The sequence below is a fragment of the Scatophagus argus genome, chromosome 19, assembly GCF_020382885.2.
Source record: "Scatophagus argus isolate fScaArg1 chromosome 19, fScaArg1.pri, whole genome shotgun sequence".
In the NCBI taxonomy this organism is placed as follows: domain Eukaryota; kingdom Metazoa; phylum Chordata; class Actinopteri; family Scatophagidae; genus Scatophagus; species Scatophagus argus.
The window spans coordinates 8,431,067-8,449,399 of NC_058511.1; the positions used below are offsets into that span (position 1 = coordinate 8,431,067).

Here is an 18,333-nt window from a genome sequence, read left to right on the forward strand (position 1 = left end):
CTGCCAAACATTATCCTCGTGTTGTTGGTTTTGTAATGTAAGCCCAAGTGAAAAACACAGGTTTGTTTCATGAGCACACAGTCACACCCACGTAACATTAGGTGGTAAATGTGTTTTGGATCTCCAGGGTTTGTCTTTTTAAGAGTGCCCTCTTGAGCCGCTGGAGCGAATACCACATCAGTCACAGCAGCGCCCGGCTGGTTGTTTTCACTGACAGCTTCCAACCAACGCGTCTGCCACTGAGGTAGCTACTCGTCGCGTCTGACATGCCCGTATTTATTATCCCGTGACTGATGACTGAAACGCCAGATGTGTTGATTCAAAACGAACACAAAGGCCAGAAAAGGTTGTTTTAGCCAACTTTCTATGATGACAGTACCAGCGTGCTGCAGTGAAGGCTTAGAATCTGGAAAAGCCGGTCTAATTCAAGATCGCATGTGACACTGTTTAGTCACGGCGTGAGGGAAGAGCTTATAGACCAGGGGACGTTTGTAAGGTCTTCTTTCATGTAAATTAGATTTGTGTGACAGTTATGGTATTGATTTAGATCTGGAGTACGTCTGTACTGTGCTCGCACAAAATCATACCGGGGGTCGTGTAGCAATTTTCACCACTATTTCATGCTTAAAAGAAATGTGTCAGTGTGAAAAATGAAAGAAAACATGAAAAGCAGGGATGCACAACATATATCAGAGCAATAAATTATTGGCTTGATAACTGGGAAAATTTATTTCTTCAATATCTTTTTATGAGGGTTCCGAGAGGAGGGAAAAAGTTTAGATTTCACACAACAAATCTTATTAAAGCTATGGAATATGAAATGATCCTCAGGCATGCTCAAACTATCAGTTCTAAACTTCTTTTTAAAATACAAAAAATGTGAAATTATCAGTTATCAGTATCGGTAAAAAAAAAAAAAAACATATTGTGCCCCCTTACGAAAAATATCATATTTCATATCGCTGTTCCTCCCAAAACATCTCTGCTTTTGGGAAATGTTTTTTCCTTTGTGGCTGACATCCAAAGCCACACAATGCGACAATTTTAGAGGATAATACATCACACTGCCACCATCAACAACAAGGGAACATATTGCTGTAGTTTAAACGTGCTCAGTTGCAGTTGAAACTAGAAAACAAGAAATCTTCCTGAATATTTCAAGACATTCAACAACGCTTTCCTTCAGTATTAGAAGGCTACAACGAGAAATAATGTATGTAATCTATAGATACCTCTCTGCCAGGTGATCTTGGCGGGGTCAAGGTCAAGACGGACAAATGTGCTGACTTCCTGGGGTGTGAGAGACGCTGGGTCTGTTTTATTGATCCCTAAACGCTGGAATCAAAGAAAGACAGAAGATTAGAGGATCATCTGTGTGTGTTTCTGAGGCAGTGGTGACATTTTCGGCTTTGGCTCCACATTTTGCTCCCAGCTGCGGCATTATTGCAAGACTCGCCGATTTATTCCATATTCTGTGATAATCTCACTATTTCAATGTTTTATTCTTAACAGTGGTATTTTCTCTGCTCTATCCTTATCGGATGGACGCAGTTTCGTTCCAACATTTAAAAACAAATCCGGACCTAAGGACTACGAGGCGACCAGCTCACCGTCAGGTTGAAAAAGTTCACTGAGAAGTGCTCTGTTTAAAGAACGCAACTCTTTATCTCTCACTCTGTCCATTAAGACCAATAAATATTTTATAGTCCTTTTAACTTCTCATACCAGAGACTTTTATACAACAAAACACACAAACACTGAGTTGACTTATGTTCAAACTTCTACCTCGGGTCTCCACATTTGTCAAATGTATTTTATCTGTTAAGACTTGATCTTAGGCATTCTTTATCAACATAATATAACACGGAATTACTCATAGACAAACAGACAGCAGGTTCATGAGGTATAAACAAATATTCAGAAATAAGGACTTTACAAAATTGGCTCACTGAGGGCCCCTAGTGGGCAAACGGCAGTGATGTCTAGACTCACTCGCAGCCTGGAGATCTGAATGGGTGAAAATCTCCTGACTCCATTCACTGAAGGGACCAGTCTATTGAACAGAGCCTATGAGGTAGAAGACAAAACAATTACTTTAAATGCATGTATGGATATGCTTATAAAATTGCATACTGGAGGATATTAATCACTAGCTAACAAGACTGTAAAACAAACGGTATGACATATTTGTTGGTGTCAGAATGAGGTGTTACAGAGTGACATTGATCACAGTCACCTTGTCTGACTGTGTTGCCTCATGGAGCATCCTGGCATCGATGGCTGCTGCCACCAGGTTATTGGCTGCCGTGATGGCATGAATGTCACCAGTCAGATGGAGGTTGAACTGAAGGGCAAGGTGGAAAGAAGGGAGAAGGGGAAGAAAAACAACAACCAGAGAGGGTGAGCAGATTAGATAAAGAAAACTAAACACCATTACTGTAATGCGGAGGTACACACTGTGGGATTGGATGGCCTCGGTGGAAATAATAACGTCCACTAAATCTTTTAAAATATTATGACACACAGTTTCTCTGTTCAGCATGAGCCCTTAAATTTAAAGGAAACAAAACATTGTGAAGAAGTGAGCAGAGGTGAACCTGGTATGAGAGAAGGAGGCTGCCTTATTAAAGGTTTAAGTCTCCTTCCCTTGCACCTCTCATTCCTCCCGCCGTGCCTTCAAAAACAGCGCCTTTAGTCCCAGGCAATATTATGCCACAGCTCCAGGGGACGTGTGTGCATTCATGTGTTTTTTGCAAAACATTGTGAGTCTCTGCATGGTTTAGGTCTTTGAAGCCTCCGCTAGTCCTGCTAGGGAGCACCGAGTGTGGTCTGTGTGCCTTACCTCCTCCATAGGGATGACCTGAGCATATCCCCCTCCTGCAGCTCCCCCTGGACACAAAGAAGAGGTAGCACAGTCAGAGGCAGACAAACAGGACAGGGACATACAAAAGGGAATGCTGAGTGGTGCACTCTGAGTGAACTTATCCACCCCTGCACAGAATGTATCGAGGTATAAAACGCTAGCAACACACTGACAAAGACAGCTCATCACACTGTTGGGTTTGGGCGCCTGTCTCTGGCCGAGTCCACATCACACTCAATCAGAAGAAAAACAAAATTGAAAGTTTCATCCCAAAACAACATCCACAGTCTAATATGAGACTATATCTCCGGAAAGAATGCATTTGAAGTTGTAGTTCGTCGTCATAGTTTTCTTACAAAATAAAGTTTTGGAACGGTTATCTTCAATGTATCAGCATGGAGTCAAAAAAGACAGAGAACACAGAGAAGTGAAAGTATAAGCATTCATTGCTGACCTTTAACCCCGAAGGTGGGTCCTTGGGAAGGCTGTCGGAGGCAGGCGAAGGAGTTGAGCTTAAGGTGGGCAGACAGTGCCTGAACTAGACCAATGGTGACGGTGCTTTTACCTTCACCCAGTGGGGTGGGAGTTATACTAGACATACAGGAAATAACAGAACATTTTTGAATGTCACATTTTTTGGTGTACATAGTGTAACTGAACTTTAAGGTACTGCCCCAAAGGAAGGGAAGGGAGGGAGTGATGGCATGCCCCTTGTTCCCTTTCAAAGGATCAGAAGGGCTTCTTTGTTTCATGGCACACATTTAAGCACTGATGGAATATGATAATTAAGAAAATGGATTCAGCTGATCGATCAATCACGCTCACCCAGCAACCAGTACATATTTTCCATCAGGCTGTGTGTGGAGGCGGTCTAACAGGGAGAGTCGGACTTTAGCTTTGCTCCTGCCATACGCTTCGAGCTCTTCTGGCAGCAAACCGATCTCCTCAGCCAGCTGGTCCACTGGCTTGGGCGTCTGTGCTCTGGATATCTCTATGTCACTGACGAACCAAGGAAAACACGGCACATCAATGAGACTTGATTTTAAAGCATCAAAAATGTGGACACCGTTTGTTACACAAGTACACACCATAGTCAACCATAAACAGTCAAGTGTGGGATAATATTTAGAGAAGAGTATGACTGAGGAAAGGGTCCTACACCCAGGTAGATGTAGTTCCTCACAGATAATGGTCTACATACCTTGGTACAGGGGTCAGGGGCTGCAGTTTGAGGGGACGCAGATGCCAGGGTTGGTACTGCTGCTCCTGGAGCCACCGACTGCAACTACGCACCACATTCTGGTAGCAAAAAAAAAAAAAAAAAAAAAAAAGACAGAAATGACAGGGTGAAGACAAAATACCGTAAGTGATACGGGCAAGGACTGAGACAGAAACAAAGAGACGAACCTTTGTTCTGTAGGCTGCTGTGATGTATCCTAACCCAGACTTTGAGGACATTTCACCTAAAACAAAAAAAAAAAACCACTATGACCAATACTCACAGTGAATGAAAACAAGAATTAGTAGTAACTCAGGTGCATGCTTTTTGGGTCAACTGTAATGAGGATCTTAGGTTAAGTATAGCTCACTTACATGCAGAGTGACTGCAATGATTATCACAAAATACTGAATAATACCTGTCTCCAGGGTGGGCTCACAGCGAATGACAGCAGCTCCCGGTCTAACCCAGGTGGGTGGGACATCCGTACTCCCTTCTCCTAACAGGACCACAGCATCTGCCTGCATCAACTAGGAAAGAAAATAAATGAGATATGAGCAACTTAAAAGATAGGAAAGAAAGTGAAAAAAGGCCAAAAGGTGAAGAAGATTGTCAAGCTTGAAGACTGCAGAGTGTAGAAAATATTAGTTTTATGTCTCATATGTGTATGACAGGCATAAAAACAACCTTCATGACAAATTAAGCCCATAAAAATGTGACTGATAAGTAAACAAATACATGCATAGCTTGCAATTAGCATAGTTCTGTTTCAGCTTGTCGCATTTCTTTACATTGCATTTGAAAAAGCAGAGACTGACTCCACATGGTCAGCCGCTAGTACTGCACATACTACAACTGCTGAAACTGAATAATGACAACGGAGGGCTGAGCACATGGAGCATTAGAGGAGGATGAAGACTTCTCACTTACAAAATGACAATAAAACAATACACTTCACACAAATGGCAAGACTCAAACGTTTTACAGCCACTTTTTTAAAAAAGTATATATGATATAAAAAAGAGAAAAAAACACATACACACACACACCTGTTTTTGTAGGCTCTTGGAGCTCCAATGACTCTTGAAAGCAACCATTCCACTTCTTTCAATCAGGCACTGCAGGGCCACCCCAAGGGGTTCCTCTCCTCCAACCAACACCACAGACTTCCCTTCCAAAGGAGCATCTGTAGAAATGTTTTGATGCAACATTCAGACATTGTTGATTCAAGTAATGCATATTATGAGCAACCCAATTGTCACAGTGGTGCCCATTTCAGTTAGAGTCAAGCCCGCTTCACAAAACGTTCACTATCTGTATTAAAACGCTGACGGTCTGATGGAAATGGCTTGCACAATGCACACTGACCTCAGAGGAGGTGTTTAATAGCTCCGTGCAACACTGTGGTTATAATTACAGATAAAGTATGTTGATGTGTGGTACATTTTTAAGTCTAATGGCCATAAAATGATTTTTTTGTGACTTGCCACCCTGTAAACTAAAAAAGTCATCATTTTGAAGAGATCATCAACTACACCATGTTAGTGAATCTCTACCGGTTATAACAGGCATACTTAGAATAACTGTGACCCTATGCACTCCTGAACTTTGACCCCTACCCTCTGAACCCCATGGTATGTCTCAAATTGGTCCCAAATATGTTCGGTAGTTAGCCCGGTGAGTCAGCCTTTTTCATGTGTGTCCCAATGCTAAGAAAAAACAAAGAGCATCTTAACTTAAAATTTATAATAAATTTAAAATTTATAATGTGGTATCTTTTACTTTTCATTAGTTAGACTGTTTTCATGAGTTGGAGAGCGGCCTCAGTATTCAACAATCGCGGCACTGGGGACTGATTTCTTTCCCAGAAACTCACCATGTTTCTCCAGCAGATCAAGGACAGCGCTGGCTAAGGGTGGCACAAAGCCTGAGCTCAGGTCACCTCGTACCAGACGGCCCATGTTCAAATCTGATATCCTATAACGAGGCAAAAATTGACTTCATTTTCAATATATCATATATCAAAATTAATAAATATTCTTCTTCCTAGAAGCTAGACACTAGAACACTCATAAAATTGACAAAATGAATACACCTGAAACACACATCACTTATGAGATGATGGTAAAGCTCAACACTGGTGAGCATAAGGTATTGTTTTTTTTAAGATTGTATTATTATAGAGAAATCAATGGTTACTGGTTACAAAATATCAAGCACAAAATAAACATAAGGAACAATAGCTTGCTGCAGTAAATCAGAAGAACTACACATCTCAGTCTTTTCATGGAACCACAACAGCTCTTTTTCATCTGCATGCATGGTTTGTCCTCGACTGAACCAATTCAACTCCACTTGTGATGATAACATGGGGCGCCTTGCTAATTTTCTCAATCACTTGTCTGATGAAGGCACACATTCTACACTGACGCTCCTCTAATTCTGTGCAGCCCTTTCTGATTTGGGCCAATCTGACGTTCCACGTGAGTAAATGCATTTATCTCAGTTGGGACAGAGCAATACCAACAGCTAAAACCCGGCTGACTGCTGCATAAAAATCTCTACTGTCATTTTTAAGGGGTATAAAGATCATTCAAGAAAGACATCCTAACTCTAACACTGTTAAACAGCACGAGCCGTTCGGAAGAGATTCGCTCTTCGCTGTTATTTCTCAAACATTTGAGAGCAGAAAACTCTGCAATTTTAAATGCAATGATCCAAGTGAGCAAGTGGAGGTTTTTTACCCATCAATGTCCTTCTCGGGTTTGAGCGTGTTAAGCACTCGACAAGTGAGGGAAGCAGGGGGGAGGTGGAGGTAGATTCCATGCACCCTGGGGTCTTCATTCAGCTTCAACACCTCCTCTACAATCTAAACGCATACATAAAAACAAAGAGTTTGTTTTCCAGAAAAAGTAAGATGTTAAACTCTTATATACTCTTATATAGCTCTCACATGCTGGTTTGAGTACTGTTCATACTCCAGCAGGCAAGCAGAGCATAGAGCAGTGAATTAGTAGATCTGTGGAGAGTCATTTAGGCCAGCAACTGTGATGTGAATCATCCACTGTTGGCAGAAATGCCAGAGCTATGGAGAAAAGAGAGCCACAGCTGAGTGGCTGCTTCCCACTGCCAGTGACATAAAGTTAGAAACTAACATGAAGTTAAAGAGATAGCAAAGGAGCCTAAGGTGTGGCTGAATCAATTAGGGAATCAAGGGTGAGTTGCAGTTAAGTAAGTCTGAATGTAATAAAAGCTGTGAGTCAGCTATTATATTGCTTCATACAACCGCCATGATGACGTGCTGCACAGACACACATCCAACCGGAATGGCGCATCATGCACCGACTTGCAATGAGGGGGTAGGAACTGAGGGAAAATAAACAAGTATGTGAGTCACTTTTACTTACTTCGTCTTCACTGCAGTCCTTTGTCAAACAAATCTGAGTGACATTTAAGCCAATCTGTGGACAAAAAGGTCAGCAGAGTGTGAATTGTTTAAATGAGTTTTAAAAAACAAACAATCAAACAATGAGCAGCAAGAGTGAAAATTACCCTTCCTGCCATCTTCGCATTGATTTCCAACAAGCTGTCATCTTCACCTGCCTTTGAGAAAAAAAATTGCATAAAGAGAAAAACACACATTGACTCGATAACAGGACCCTTTAATGACTTCAGTAAACAGATATCTCTTAGGGCAAAGGTAAATTAAGGCAAGAAGGTTCAGTGTCTCTGCTAGTACAACACAACTCTGAGATGTTAGTAAATTGGCTTTAGACTGCTGATGTGAAAAACAGAAATCCTGCAATACAGCACTTTTTTTGGCTTGCTTTTTGCTTATAATACCTGTATAATGGCTAACAATGGTTGGATTGCTGGATTTCTTCCCCGCAGAGCCACCATTGCCTCCTTGGTGCTCTGAACAACTTCCCTGTGAGAGAAAATAAACTGGTTAGCAATTACATTTAAGGCTACACAACGTTTTCATATAAACACTATAATTACAATAATTAAATATACATTAGGACAGAGACCATCCCCCACTGAAATTCTGTGAATTTTGGAAAAGGTACATCCACCCATTGGCCACTTACTGCCCACGTGACAATATATGGGTGGAGCTAATAAGTAAATATACACGTAGAGTTAACACACTGACCTATATTCTGTCCAAAATGTAAACATTAACTGGACCAAGCCCACCTCTAGCCATCTCAGACCAGTCTGTCGATGCACTTTATGCCGCACAATGGTGTATAGCAGTAAAACAGATCATTTAAACATTAAAACCCATCATGTCCAACACAAGTCACACAATACAAGTCACATAATCACGTAAAGGTTATGTGGCAAGTAACATCACCAAACACACACACACACACACACACACACACTGATGTTACATGTAAAGTAATGTTACGGTAAAACTTTGCAGCACGTCCCTGAGCTCCATCTCCCGTGAATTCAGGCTCAGGTTTAACATTTTGTTTGGCAACAACAGAGAAAAGTTACATCAGCTGGCTGGAGTCCCTTTGATAATAACGGAAACACGTGCAGATCTGGCTGCGAGCCATCAGCAAAAACGCCGGTCAGACAAGGACAACAGACCAACGTTTATCACTTTAGCAAAACACCACTTTGAGCGTATCTCATTTTAAACTAAATCAAAATAATACAAAGGAAGGATTACGTCAGCAAAACATGGCCACACATTGGTTACAGTGCATATTTCTTCCTTACCTCAAAGAACTGTCGTATTCAAACCCATCATCTTTTGGGGACTGTTTCCCAAAGCTGACGGCTAATTTCGGGTTGGCACCGCCGCCGGCAGTCGCGCTTGTAGTTCTGATGTTCAAACGACTAATGGCAGGACCCAAAGGTGGCCATCTCCGCGACAAGCCGCTGATCGTACTTCCCGGACGGGTTGGGGTTGCGCGAAGGCTGCAACAGGCACTACGAATTACAGACAACTTCATGGCAGTTTCTTTCCTTTTTTAAAAAAAATATCGTTCAGATCTTATAGGTTTTCCTCTCCTGGTTCCACTTGCGATTGTAGACGAGTGATTCAACCCCCAGGAAGAACAAAAAAAGAAAGTTGAGGTGGCGACGGGGTCGTGATGGAGCTACGCTGTCTTATATGTCAGTGGGAAATTTGAACATTCAGAATCCGGCGCAACTCTAAAATGTGCTCACTTTCACTCAGAGATGGAGTTATGATAACACAAAGTGTATGACGTTTGGGGTTGGCAAACGAGGATGTTACGTCCTCAGGGTGTAGCCTATCGCTGAACGACATTTTGAAAATGTAATAAATTCAGTATAAATTACAGAATATATTGTGCAGTTCTCTAAACCGTCGAAGTGTTTTTGCTTATGTTCGGCTGCTTGACTTTCTCAAAGACTTCAACAAAATGTAACCAATGTTGCGGCATGGGATAGGGTTTATAGCTGCACTTCATTGTTAATTACCGGCTTTGTGTTTTGGAAATCCGAGGGACACCTGAAAGCATCAGTCTAGGAAGACTGAAGACGTGCTCACGGTTATAAGCACGCGCCTTCACGTGTTTTTTTGGGGGGAGGTGGGCACTTTATCACATGCGAAAGTAACGTATGCAATAGAAATAACTCTAAATTAAGTTATGTTTCAGCTCACTGTGTGAATCCCTGTGAATCCCATTGATTATCTGTATAAAATAAGTAGACTTCGGCTTCCTCAGTAATTAGCCCTCGTCCTTTGGCCATACGTGCGATTAGGCACATGGAAATCAATGGCATGTGTCACCCAACGATCAAAGGGAAGGTAGGGGTTTGAGGCCTGAATTGCCCTGTCCAGTATAAAACGAGATCGCATGGGAATCAGATGTCCCACCCTCATTACCTCTAATAATGACTCTGACTAACTCATAAATTACTGTCATATTTATGTTTAGTTCAACTACTTCAACTACTCCAGCGCATGATGCCAATATGTAGGCCAGTCACTAGTTGTGTGTTACAATGATATGATCGATCACAGATAGTCTGCGATACAGGTAGGTAGAAATCTCCTTGCTCTCTCCTTTGGGCGTGGCTGGGAAAATGTCAAACGTTAATTCAACCTTAGCCGGGGCTTGGTTCATACCGGCTGCAGGACTGACAGGTATCCGTGCCGTAAAAACTCACAAATAGGCTGCTGTAGCTGAAAGGTGATGACTGACAAGGGTTACTTGTGCGATTTATTTTTATAGAGACCCACGCCAAACCACCAGCCCCGGGCTTCCAAATTGGCACTCACCTGGTTCATACGCACCAGGTGCTCACGCCTCGTCCCGTCCAATTGACGCTCTTGAGATGCAGCGTCACCGCAAAGACCAACCGACCGGGCTTCATTCCTCAAGTCACATCATCACAGTCCCATGGCGTGGCGCAATCCATACCTTAAGAACACTGCAGTTGAATGTCAGTTTTGACTCATAAGATAGCTGCATTACGCATGCGGGCCCCGTTGTTTCTGCTGGCGGCTCGGAGCAGTCGACTTTTGAGCAATTGGATGGTGCTGTGGCACCGCGGCCACCTTCAATTATAGGACCAAGTTTAATGTCTGTGGAGATCGGAACAAAACAGGTAAGGAGCCTTCTTTTAATCATTCAGCGCAGCGTGAAAGTGAGAAATTTAATTCCAGCAAGCAGCTCATATTGTCGGAAATGATTACTTTGTACACCCAGCGGGTCTGTTGTAAAATGTGATGAGATTTATGTGGCGGCTTAATAGCTACTCAGCAGGGCTTACAAAATGCATTTATGTGGCCTATACACGAGATTGGCTATGTTTGAAAAGACATTATTTTGTGATTTCTTCTAAAAATGTGATCAAAATAAATGATAATTTTATTGTTTGCCATTTGTACTATAAATGTACCTTATAAAGCTTTTGTAAGTACCCACAACATGCCTGCATGTGTCAGCTGCCATGTACCTTGAAAATATCATGACCATAAGACTGAGCAGTAATTCCTACTATAAAAGACATGAGTTTTTCTCAAGAGAATTTAATTCATAGTTTAGAAACAATTTCCAATGTGATAACCAGGAGCACTTGTATCAATATAAATATTAGTATTCATATTGTACATTTCCAAAGAAATAGTTTAGAGGCTGTTCTGAAAGATTATTATTCCTAACCGGAAATGGGAAGAGATGACAACAACAACAACAACAACAACATCATCATCATCATGCATAAGTTCCTGAATTTTTGTTCTACAACCTTTCGACTTTCTTCTGATAATGTCATTTGGCGTCCATAATTATACTGGAAATATTTTATTTCAGAGTTTTACTCAAACTCAATGTAATTCCTATCTCAGACTATAACTAATTGCTTATTCTGATGTCTCAGATTAAAAGTCAAAGCGAATGGCTGCATACAGACGTCAGACAAGTTAAAAGAACTTGTTTGGTGAGGAGCAACACCTTTATTCTTTTGAGAACCTGTTAGGCCGGCCGGCGCTGGGTGGGTTAGAGCTGAAGGAAGAAGGAACAGACTTTTAAATGTGCATGACATCTTAAATGAGACACTGGGTGTGTTTAAACTTGTGTCCTTTTTACACCTTGTTTTATCAAGCTATTTATAGTGAGAAAAGGGTATTTCTGTGTGTTGTTGTTGTTGTTGGTTCTTCCAGGGCATTCATTTTACCAACTCATAGAAAAGAAAAATAACCAGACCGGGAAACAATCTGTAACCTTCTTTTGTTTTCCAGCCCAATCATGAGGGACAGACTGAGCAACCTGCAGGAAATGTCCAACAGCCATGTGGAGCCAATGGAGTGTGCAGAGTCCACTGCCTCCGACTCCTTCAGCAATGTGGACCTGGAGGAGGAGTTGCCCCATGAAGCGGTAGTGTTTGACAACACCTCCGCTGTGGGGGAGATCTATTCCCAGTCGCAGGATATCCACAGAGAGGTCCAGCTCATCCGTCTGGATGTCAAAAGACTTCGTGAGCAGAACTCCCGCATGCTCCAAGGTGTCACCACCATGAGCACTATCAAAAGGGACTCCAATGCCATTGGTGCTGATATAAAGGCTCGGGCTGAGGGTGTGCTAGCACAGCTGAAAGAAATGGACGGCACAGCCCACAAGCTAGAAGAAGTACATGGCTCAAATTCTGCCGTCACACGTATAGCGAGAACCCAGTATGCTTGCCTCAGCAATGGCTTCCGCGATGCCATGTTTGACTATAATGAGGCTGAGATGAGCCATCGGGAGAACTGTAAAGCCCAGATCCAGAGGCAAATGATGATAGTGGGACGGGAGGTGACAGGAGAGGAGGTGGAGGAGATGATTGAGACAGGCCAGTGGAACATCTTTACTGACAATGTTGTGAGCGAGGGTAAAACGGCTCGATCGGCTCTGTCCCAGATCGAGAAACGTCACCAAGAGTTGGTAGACCTGGAGACTCGTATCAACGGCATCCATGAGATTTTCCTGGACATTGCCCTGCTGGTGGAGGAGCAGGGCAGCATGCTGACCTCAATCCAAACCAACGTTCAGAAAACTGATGAACACTTACAGGATGCGCTCGTCAAACTTGGCAGGGCCAAACGTCATGACAGAAACAATCCCTTCAAAAAGATGTTTTGCAGCTGTTTCCCATGCTTTGATTAATGATTGTAGAGTACAGAGATGTGTAGAGGGGTGGCAAAACATGGAACTTTCTGTCCAAAAACAAGTGTAGTTCAAGTTCAAGTTGTTGTGTCTGGACTGAAAGGCAAATATTATAGGGTAAAATATTTAAAATTTGTATTTATGGAGGGTTTGAGACAGGTATCTAAAATCAGAATTAATTACCCCCTCACTCCACCCCTCCACCCACATTCACCCCCACACCCCCTGTGACTGAGGTGTGATGCAGACATGAAACAAAATGAAACATAGTATTTGACAATGTTTTTCATATTTTTATAGCTTGCTGAATTACCAAACACCACAGTTTTATGACCGTCAGACCACCTTTCTTGAAACAGCAGAATTTTTTTCATAGTTGATCTGTCCTCATCATGCTGCCTTACATAGTAGCTTCTGATGCTGTAAATTGCCCAAATACGAGTTATTATGTGCAAGTTCAGTGAAACAATTCTAGCATCTTACTGCAGCCATGCAGGTCGTATTATTTGTCATTATGTGTCAACGCACAGGCAAATATGATATCTTAGATTTACTGTTGAAAGAAAAAAATTTAGAAATGTATCAGTTCAACTGTTTTTGATTAGATTGTGATGTTCTCTGGATTACTATAGGCTACATATAAAATTATGAAATTATTCGGTTGATATTAATTAGCCGTTCCGTGTCGACATTACACAACACTGTTAAAGACCCGAGTTATTCTTATATTTAGCATCTGTTTTGAGGATTCCAGGAAATGAGGAGTGCCAGCAGTTTTAGGATGTCTGAATGTTGTGCAGGAATCACACAGCTGATGTATTGTGATGTCTTTTAATGTGTTACTTTTCTTCTATTTTATGGCTCTGATAATACCTTTGTGTCATCCGTCTTTCTTCTGTGGTGTCATGTATATTACATAAAAAGTTCTATTAAAACTGGCGCGAGTGTGGGTTTGTTTCCTTAGATCATGAAATTTACATAAGCACGTAAAAATAAAGACGTGTTCCAATTATTTGGCATACAGCAACACATGTTCTTAATTCAAGTTCACATGGGGGTCAGTGCCAAAAATCCCACTGTGGGCCTCCTGATCATCCTGCCCCCCCCCACCCAATGTCACCCCGGCCACACAAATCAATACACATACAGATATCATCACTTTACAAACGTATGGTCATAAAGTCTGATTCCTCAATAGATATCTCATGAAAACTCAGAAGTGTTATATGACAGGAATGCTGTCTCACTGAGCTGACCCAGTGTCCTGTTTCCTGAAGTGTACAGAAGATGAGGGAAAAAAAATGCATCTCCATTCAAGGAAGTGTTGTGTGTTGCAGTAGGCAGGCCTGTCACCTGGGAAGGCTGTCACACACACACACACACACACTCTGAACACAAAGCAGACAACTTCCTCCACCAGAATAAGAAGATGTGTTTCCTAAGCGCTTTGGACCAAATAAATGAGCGTGAGACACGGTGAAGAAATTTACTTGCTTTCTGACTTAGAGGGAGCTAGTAAGACACGACAGGTAAGATCCTTTGAACTGATACCTGGATGATATTTGATTCATTTTATTTCATTACACAGGTGGCAGATGCAGCTGAAGACATGTAGATTATTAATGTGAGTTAATTAGTACTAGTGCTTGAAAGACTGAGACTGATACAAAGGTCATTGAAAAGAAGACATTTAAATACTTTAACATACACTGATCGCTTTTAAATGTGTCACAGGTTTTTTTCTGTAACATGGTATGAGGAAATTGATTCTCTGTGTACACTCAGACTATATGAAAAAATCAGTGGCAAAGATTTAGGCAAGCAGCGCTTAAAGGTTTTCTGACAGCATGAGGTTGACAAAATGATCATATTGAGAGGCACTTAGATCAACAAATATTGAACGGCACTATTTTCTGTTGTAGCCCAACTATGAGAAGAAATGTCTGTTTTTCAAAAAACATACCGGTAGTCTTCCTTGTTCCTGGTTTAAATGAATACATTCCTGCAAGCTTTGAGCGGTGACTGTGTCATTGTTGTTCACTGCAGAAAGAAAACATACTGCAGATAAACTGACCAGTCATTGTTTACTGATATCTTTGCTCTGTGTGGGTTGTGTAGTTTCTGGCAAGACGGTAATCAAAGCTCAATGTCACATTTTCCATTTTGATGAGAAAAACTGTATTTTTTCAATAAGACCGCAGTTACACCATAACAAGGGTGCCCACAATATGACGCACAGAGAACATGTGACGCTAACTTTGAATTGTGAATTGCATGTATTTGTAACCAGCATGTAACCTGCCTGAAACTGAGTACATTGGACCAAATGCTAGACTACATGCAAACGCGGTGACCAATGTCTTGTACTCTCGTCTCTCAGGCAGAATGCGGGACATGCTGGAGAGGCTGCAGACCATTAGTGAGGAGAAGGAGGACTACGATCCAGAGTTTTATGAACCCGAGAATGACGTAGACAAGCTGACTCTTTCTCAACAGGCAGTGGTGTTTGAGAACTCCTCAGCTATCGAAAACATCCTGAAGGAGGCCCAGTCCATACGCAAGGAAATCTCCTTACTCCGCTTAGAGGTGGAGCGTCTGAGCGCCCATAATGAACGCTTTGGCACCTCTGTGCGGCGCCTCACCCTACTCAAAAGGGACTCTGACGCCATTGCCAGGGGAATCCAGCAACGTGGGGAGGCCCTGTACACCCGTCTTCAGGCCCTGGGTAAAGAGAGCAGCCAGGTGCAGGCCAAAGAAGGTCCCAACTCAGCTGTTAGTCGAATTACCCAAGTTCAGTATGACACGCTGACCCATGCCTTCCATGGTGTCATGAGTGACTACAACAAGGCGGAGGAGAAACAAAGGATGACATGTCGGGGGAGGATTCAGAGGCAGGCTGCCATATTGGGAACTGAAATCACTGATGACCAGCTGGATGTGATGGTGGACAAAGGTGGTGAGGGATGGGCTGAGCTGTCCCAGAGCCTGCAGACTGGAGGTGCACGCTCGTCCCGTTGGGCAATGTGTGAGATCAAAGGCAGACACAAGGAGCTGGTGGAACTGGAGGTCAGGCTGAAGGAGGTGCATGATCTGTTCTTGCAAATGGCCATGCTGGTGGAGGAGCAGGGATACGTACTCAATAACATTGAGAGTAATGTACGTGGCACCCAGGAATATGTCGAAAACATCAATGTTCATATTAAGAAGGCCCTAAAGTACAAGAGGAAAAATCCTTTTCTGCAGTGTTGCTCTTGTCTACACTGTTGGAGACGGAATCAACCATTTTAAGGCTTATTTTGACTTTATGCAATTTTATGGATGGTTTAAAGTTAAATATTAACCTGGAAGAAAGTATTGGACAGCTGGAAAGAAATGTTATGCCATGTACTTACTTCATGGTAAATCCATGCGTGTCGATCTGCATGAGAGAAGTCTAGATTTTAAAAGGATGTTGTTTTAATTTAAGCTGATTCAGTGTACTGATGTACAAAATAAAATTGTGTTGTAGTAAATTAAAATCAATTGGTCATCCTTGACAGAACATCAGCTTAGTACATTGAGTCACGGGGATAAGAAGTAGCCTACACGTGGTCTGTAGAAATGTTGAATAATTGGAGTCAGGAGAGAGATGAGTGACAATAATGATGGAATTAGAGAACCGGTGACAGATAAGATCATTTCAGTACAGTTACAACCATGCAGAGTTAAAGTAAATTAGCAGTCACTAATAGTCATTAATTCACTAAAAAACACTGATGTGAGAAGGTTAAACTTGAAATTGCCAAAGTTGAATCACATTGGTGACAAAAAAGATAAATTTAGTCTGAGATGTCAAGTTGATGTGAATGGTGATGGAGGACTGAATAAGATATATTACAAATACAGAGTGTGCCTCAAACAATAGAGACACTAAGTTTTAAGAGACAGAAATGACATCACACAGCCAACCAAAGAATGAGGAAAAGAGAAAAATCACCTGGCTCTTCCAGATTCTTCTTTGGGTCAGATGAAGCGTTGAAACTTGAGACCGGAGAGGAGACGTGTAATCTGATCCTTTGACATAATTTTGGCTTTCTCTGATTTAAAAACAATAAAATAATCATGGCCATTAGCTGTTAATGAGAGGGCATGTCAGACTGTGTAGTCCTGAGTCCAGTAGGCCTTTGTAGCCGTTTAGTTTTGTTGCTGAAAAATAACCAACCATTAACATGAACAAGAGTAGCAAAACCATATCTAACCTGCTATAGGCACTGGAGCAAAAAATAATCTCCTGGGCTCTTGTTAAGACTCTTTCATTCTTCTCTTGGCACAATGTGAAGGTCTTATTCTTGGTATGCTACATGGTCCTAGGTTTGTTGTGAGGCATTTATTAACATATGTAACACACAATATGTAACACTGTAGTAAGAACATCACCCGAATTAATAAAAGCCCTGAATCTTAAAACATGGGACTCGAGATCAGATGGTAAAGAACACACACATTAATCCTTTATTGGATCAGTTTATTTTGTGTCTCAGTTGTTCATGTTATTTACATATTCCCAAACAAAGCTAAATTTGACCATGAACATTTAAATAAACCAGATGCCACACAATGAATAAGTGTTTGGGCGCCAGTGGGTTAGTTGCTTATTTGGTTAATCCAGCCTTTAGTTTTATAATAAGAACAGATTACATGACAAAAGGAAAAAGAAAAGGAAACCCTTGAGGATGGCTGCCTTCTTTTCTACTGACAATGAATAAAAGCTGCATGGATATTACTGAGAGCCTCTGAAAAAGTTATTTTTATTTATTTATATATTTTAGGTTGATAATATTCCTCGGATATCCGAATTAGTCAAGTATATTAACAATAATTTTCTATAATATTATTTTTTGTGCGGAAGGGTGGAGTCGGACAGAAGTGACGCAGTGATACGTTTTGCTCCCTCTTGTCCAGTTTTACGGACGGGCGCATAAATACCCAGGAGCAACATTAGTTCTCAATGCATTTCGGGTCTCATATCTGCTTAGGTAACTTCACCTGCCTGAATTTGTGGATGACTCCAGTGGCTCTTTTTTGTGTTATTTTTATTTTTTTGGCTTTGGTTGTTGCCGTGGTGTGGCCACGGCATGTGGAAACAATATTTTAACAGTTGTTCTGAAATAAGAGCGTAGTGGTCGTGTAGTGCACATTTACAGTCCTGCTCGGGGCTAAGTTGTGCTATCCGTTAGCCTGTGCTAACCGTTTTAGCTGTTGGTTCAAGTTAGATAGCTAACAGTTGACTTTCTGGTGATAACGATAGACATAGTGGGGATTCTCAGGAGCCTGCAAGCTGATGTATTTGTTTGCGGTGTTTCATTTTGTATCTTAAACACAGCCTGAAGTTACGACGGTAACATTAGTTTGTATTAAAGCCGCGTCGTCTTGACAGCAAACACGACATTAGCAAGTTCGCTTTTCTGCCATTTATGCGCTATAGTCTGCTACCCTTCAAGTTAGCTGCTAGCTGCTAAAAGTGTGCAAGGGACTGCCACAGCTTTTTCTCGTGGGACATTGTTGATATGGTACTATTGTTACAGTGGGTTTTCATTAACATTTGAAAATCAAACCTAAATACATATGAATCC

General features: G+C 41.7%; 3 protein-coding genes across 7 annotated transcripts in view; 2 read left to right on the forward strand and 1 right to left on the reverse strand.

Annotated features, from left to right (window-relative positions):
- The window catches only part of mthfd1l (methylenetetrahydrofolate dehydrogenase (NADP+ dependent) 1 like), a 36,535-nt gene extending 27,261 nt beyond the window's left edge, over positions 1 to 9,274 (reverse strand). The window contains exons 1-16 of one of the 2 annotated variants that reach the window (XM_046373360.1): positions 8,820 to 9,274; positions 7,926 to 8,010; positions 7,635 to 7,685; positions 7,490 to 7,543; positions 6,827 to 6,951; positions 5,959 to 6,059; positions 5,132 to 5,268; positions 4,501 to 4,612; positions 4,271 to 4,326; positions 4,065 to 4,162; positions 3,689 to 3,862; positions 3,318 to 3,454; positions 2,843 to 2,889; positions 2,237 to 2,344; positions 1,993 to 2,067; positions 1,233 to 1,335 (exon numbers count right to left, since the gene is read on the reverse strand). In XM_046373360.1, the coding sequence (XP_046229316.1) occupies positions 1,233 to 1,335; positions 1,993 to 2,067; positions 2,237 to 2,344; positions 2,843 to 2,889; positions 3,318 to 3,454; positions 3,689 to 3,862; positions 4,065 to 4,162; positions 4,271 to 4,326; positions 4,501 to 4,612; positions 5,132 to 5,268; positions 5,959 to 6,059; positions 6,827 to 6,951; positions 7,490 to 7,543; positions 7,635 to 7,685; positions 7,926 to 8,010; positions 8,820 to 9,055 (1,699 nt within the window). In that variant the 5' untranslated portion in view covers positions 9,056 to 9,274. The remainder of the gene's footprint in view (positions 1 to 1,232; positions 1,336 to 1,992; positions 2,068 to 2,236; positions 2,345 to 2,842; positions 2,890 to 3,317; positions 3,455 to 3,688; positions 3,863 to 4,064; positions 4,163 to 4,270; positions 4,327 to 4,500; positions 4,613 to 5,131; positions 5,269 to 5,958; positions 6,060 to 6,826; positions 6,952 to 7,489; positions 7,544 to 7,634; positions 7,686 to 7,925; positions 8,011 to 8,819) is intronic. The other variant, XM_046373359.1, reaches the window with a different exon arrangement.
- A 483-nt stretch (positions 9,275 to 9,757) lies between these two features.
- LOC124050828 (syntaxin-11-like) lies at positions 9,758 to 17,492 on the forward strand. Of its 2 annotated transcripts, none has more exons than XM_046373717.1 (2): positions 9,758 to 9,879; positions 15,102 to 17,492. In XM_046373717.1, the coding sequence occupies exon 2, from the start codon at positions 15,107 to 15,109 to the stop codon at positions 16,007 to 16,009; it is 903 nt and encodes a 300-aa protein (XP_046229673.1). In that variant the 5' UTR covers positions 9,758 to 9,879; positions 15,102 to 15,106; the 3' UTR covers positions 16,010 to 17,492. The 2 variants fall into 2 exon arrangements, with proteins under 2 accessions (XP_046229673.1, XP_046229672.1); XM_046373716.1 differs by lacking the exon at positions 9,758 to 9,879 and adding an exon at positions 14,080 to 14,250 and having other exon boundaries at positions 15,102 to 17,488.
- On the forward strand, positions 10,086 to 13,660 carry stx11b.1 (syntaxin 11b, tandem duplicate 1). 3 transcript variants are annotated; one of them, XM_046373713.1, is made up of 3 exons: positions 10,086 to 10,218; positions 10,307 to 10,682; positions 11,818 to 13,660. In XM_046373713.1, the coding sequence occupies exon 3, from the start codon at positions 11,825 to 11,827 to the stop codon at positions 12,719 to 12,721; it is 897 nt and encodes a 298-aa protein (XP_046229669.1). In that variant the 5' UTR covers positions 10,086 to 10,218; positions 10,307 to 10,682; positions 11,818 to 11,824; the 3' UTR covers positions 12,722 to 13,660. The 3 variants fall into 3 exon arrangements, with proteins under 3 accessions (XP_046229669.1, XP_046229670.1, XP_046229668.1); XM_046373714.1 differs by adding an exon at positions 11,457 to 11,516 and having other exon boundaries at positions 10,179 to 10,682; XM_046373712.1 differs by lacking the exons at positions 10,086 to 10,218; positions 10,307 to 10,682 and adding exons at positions 11,230 to 11,300; positions 11,457 to 11,516.
- Positions 17,493 to 18,333: the final 841 nt, after the last annotated feature.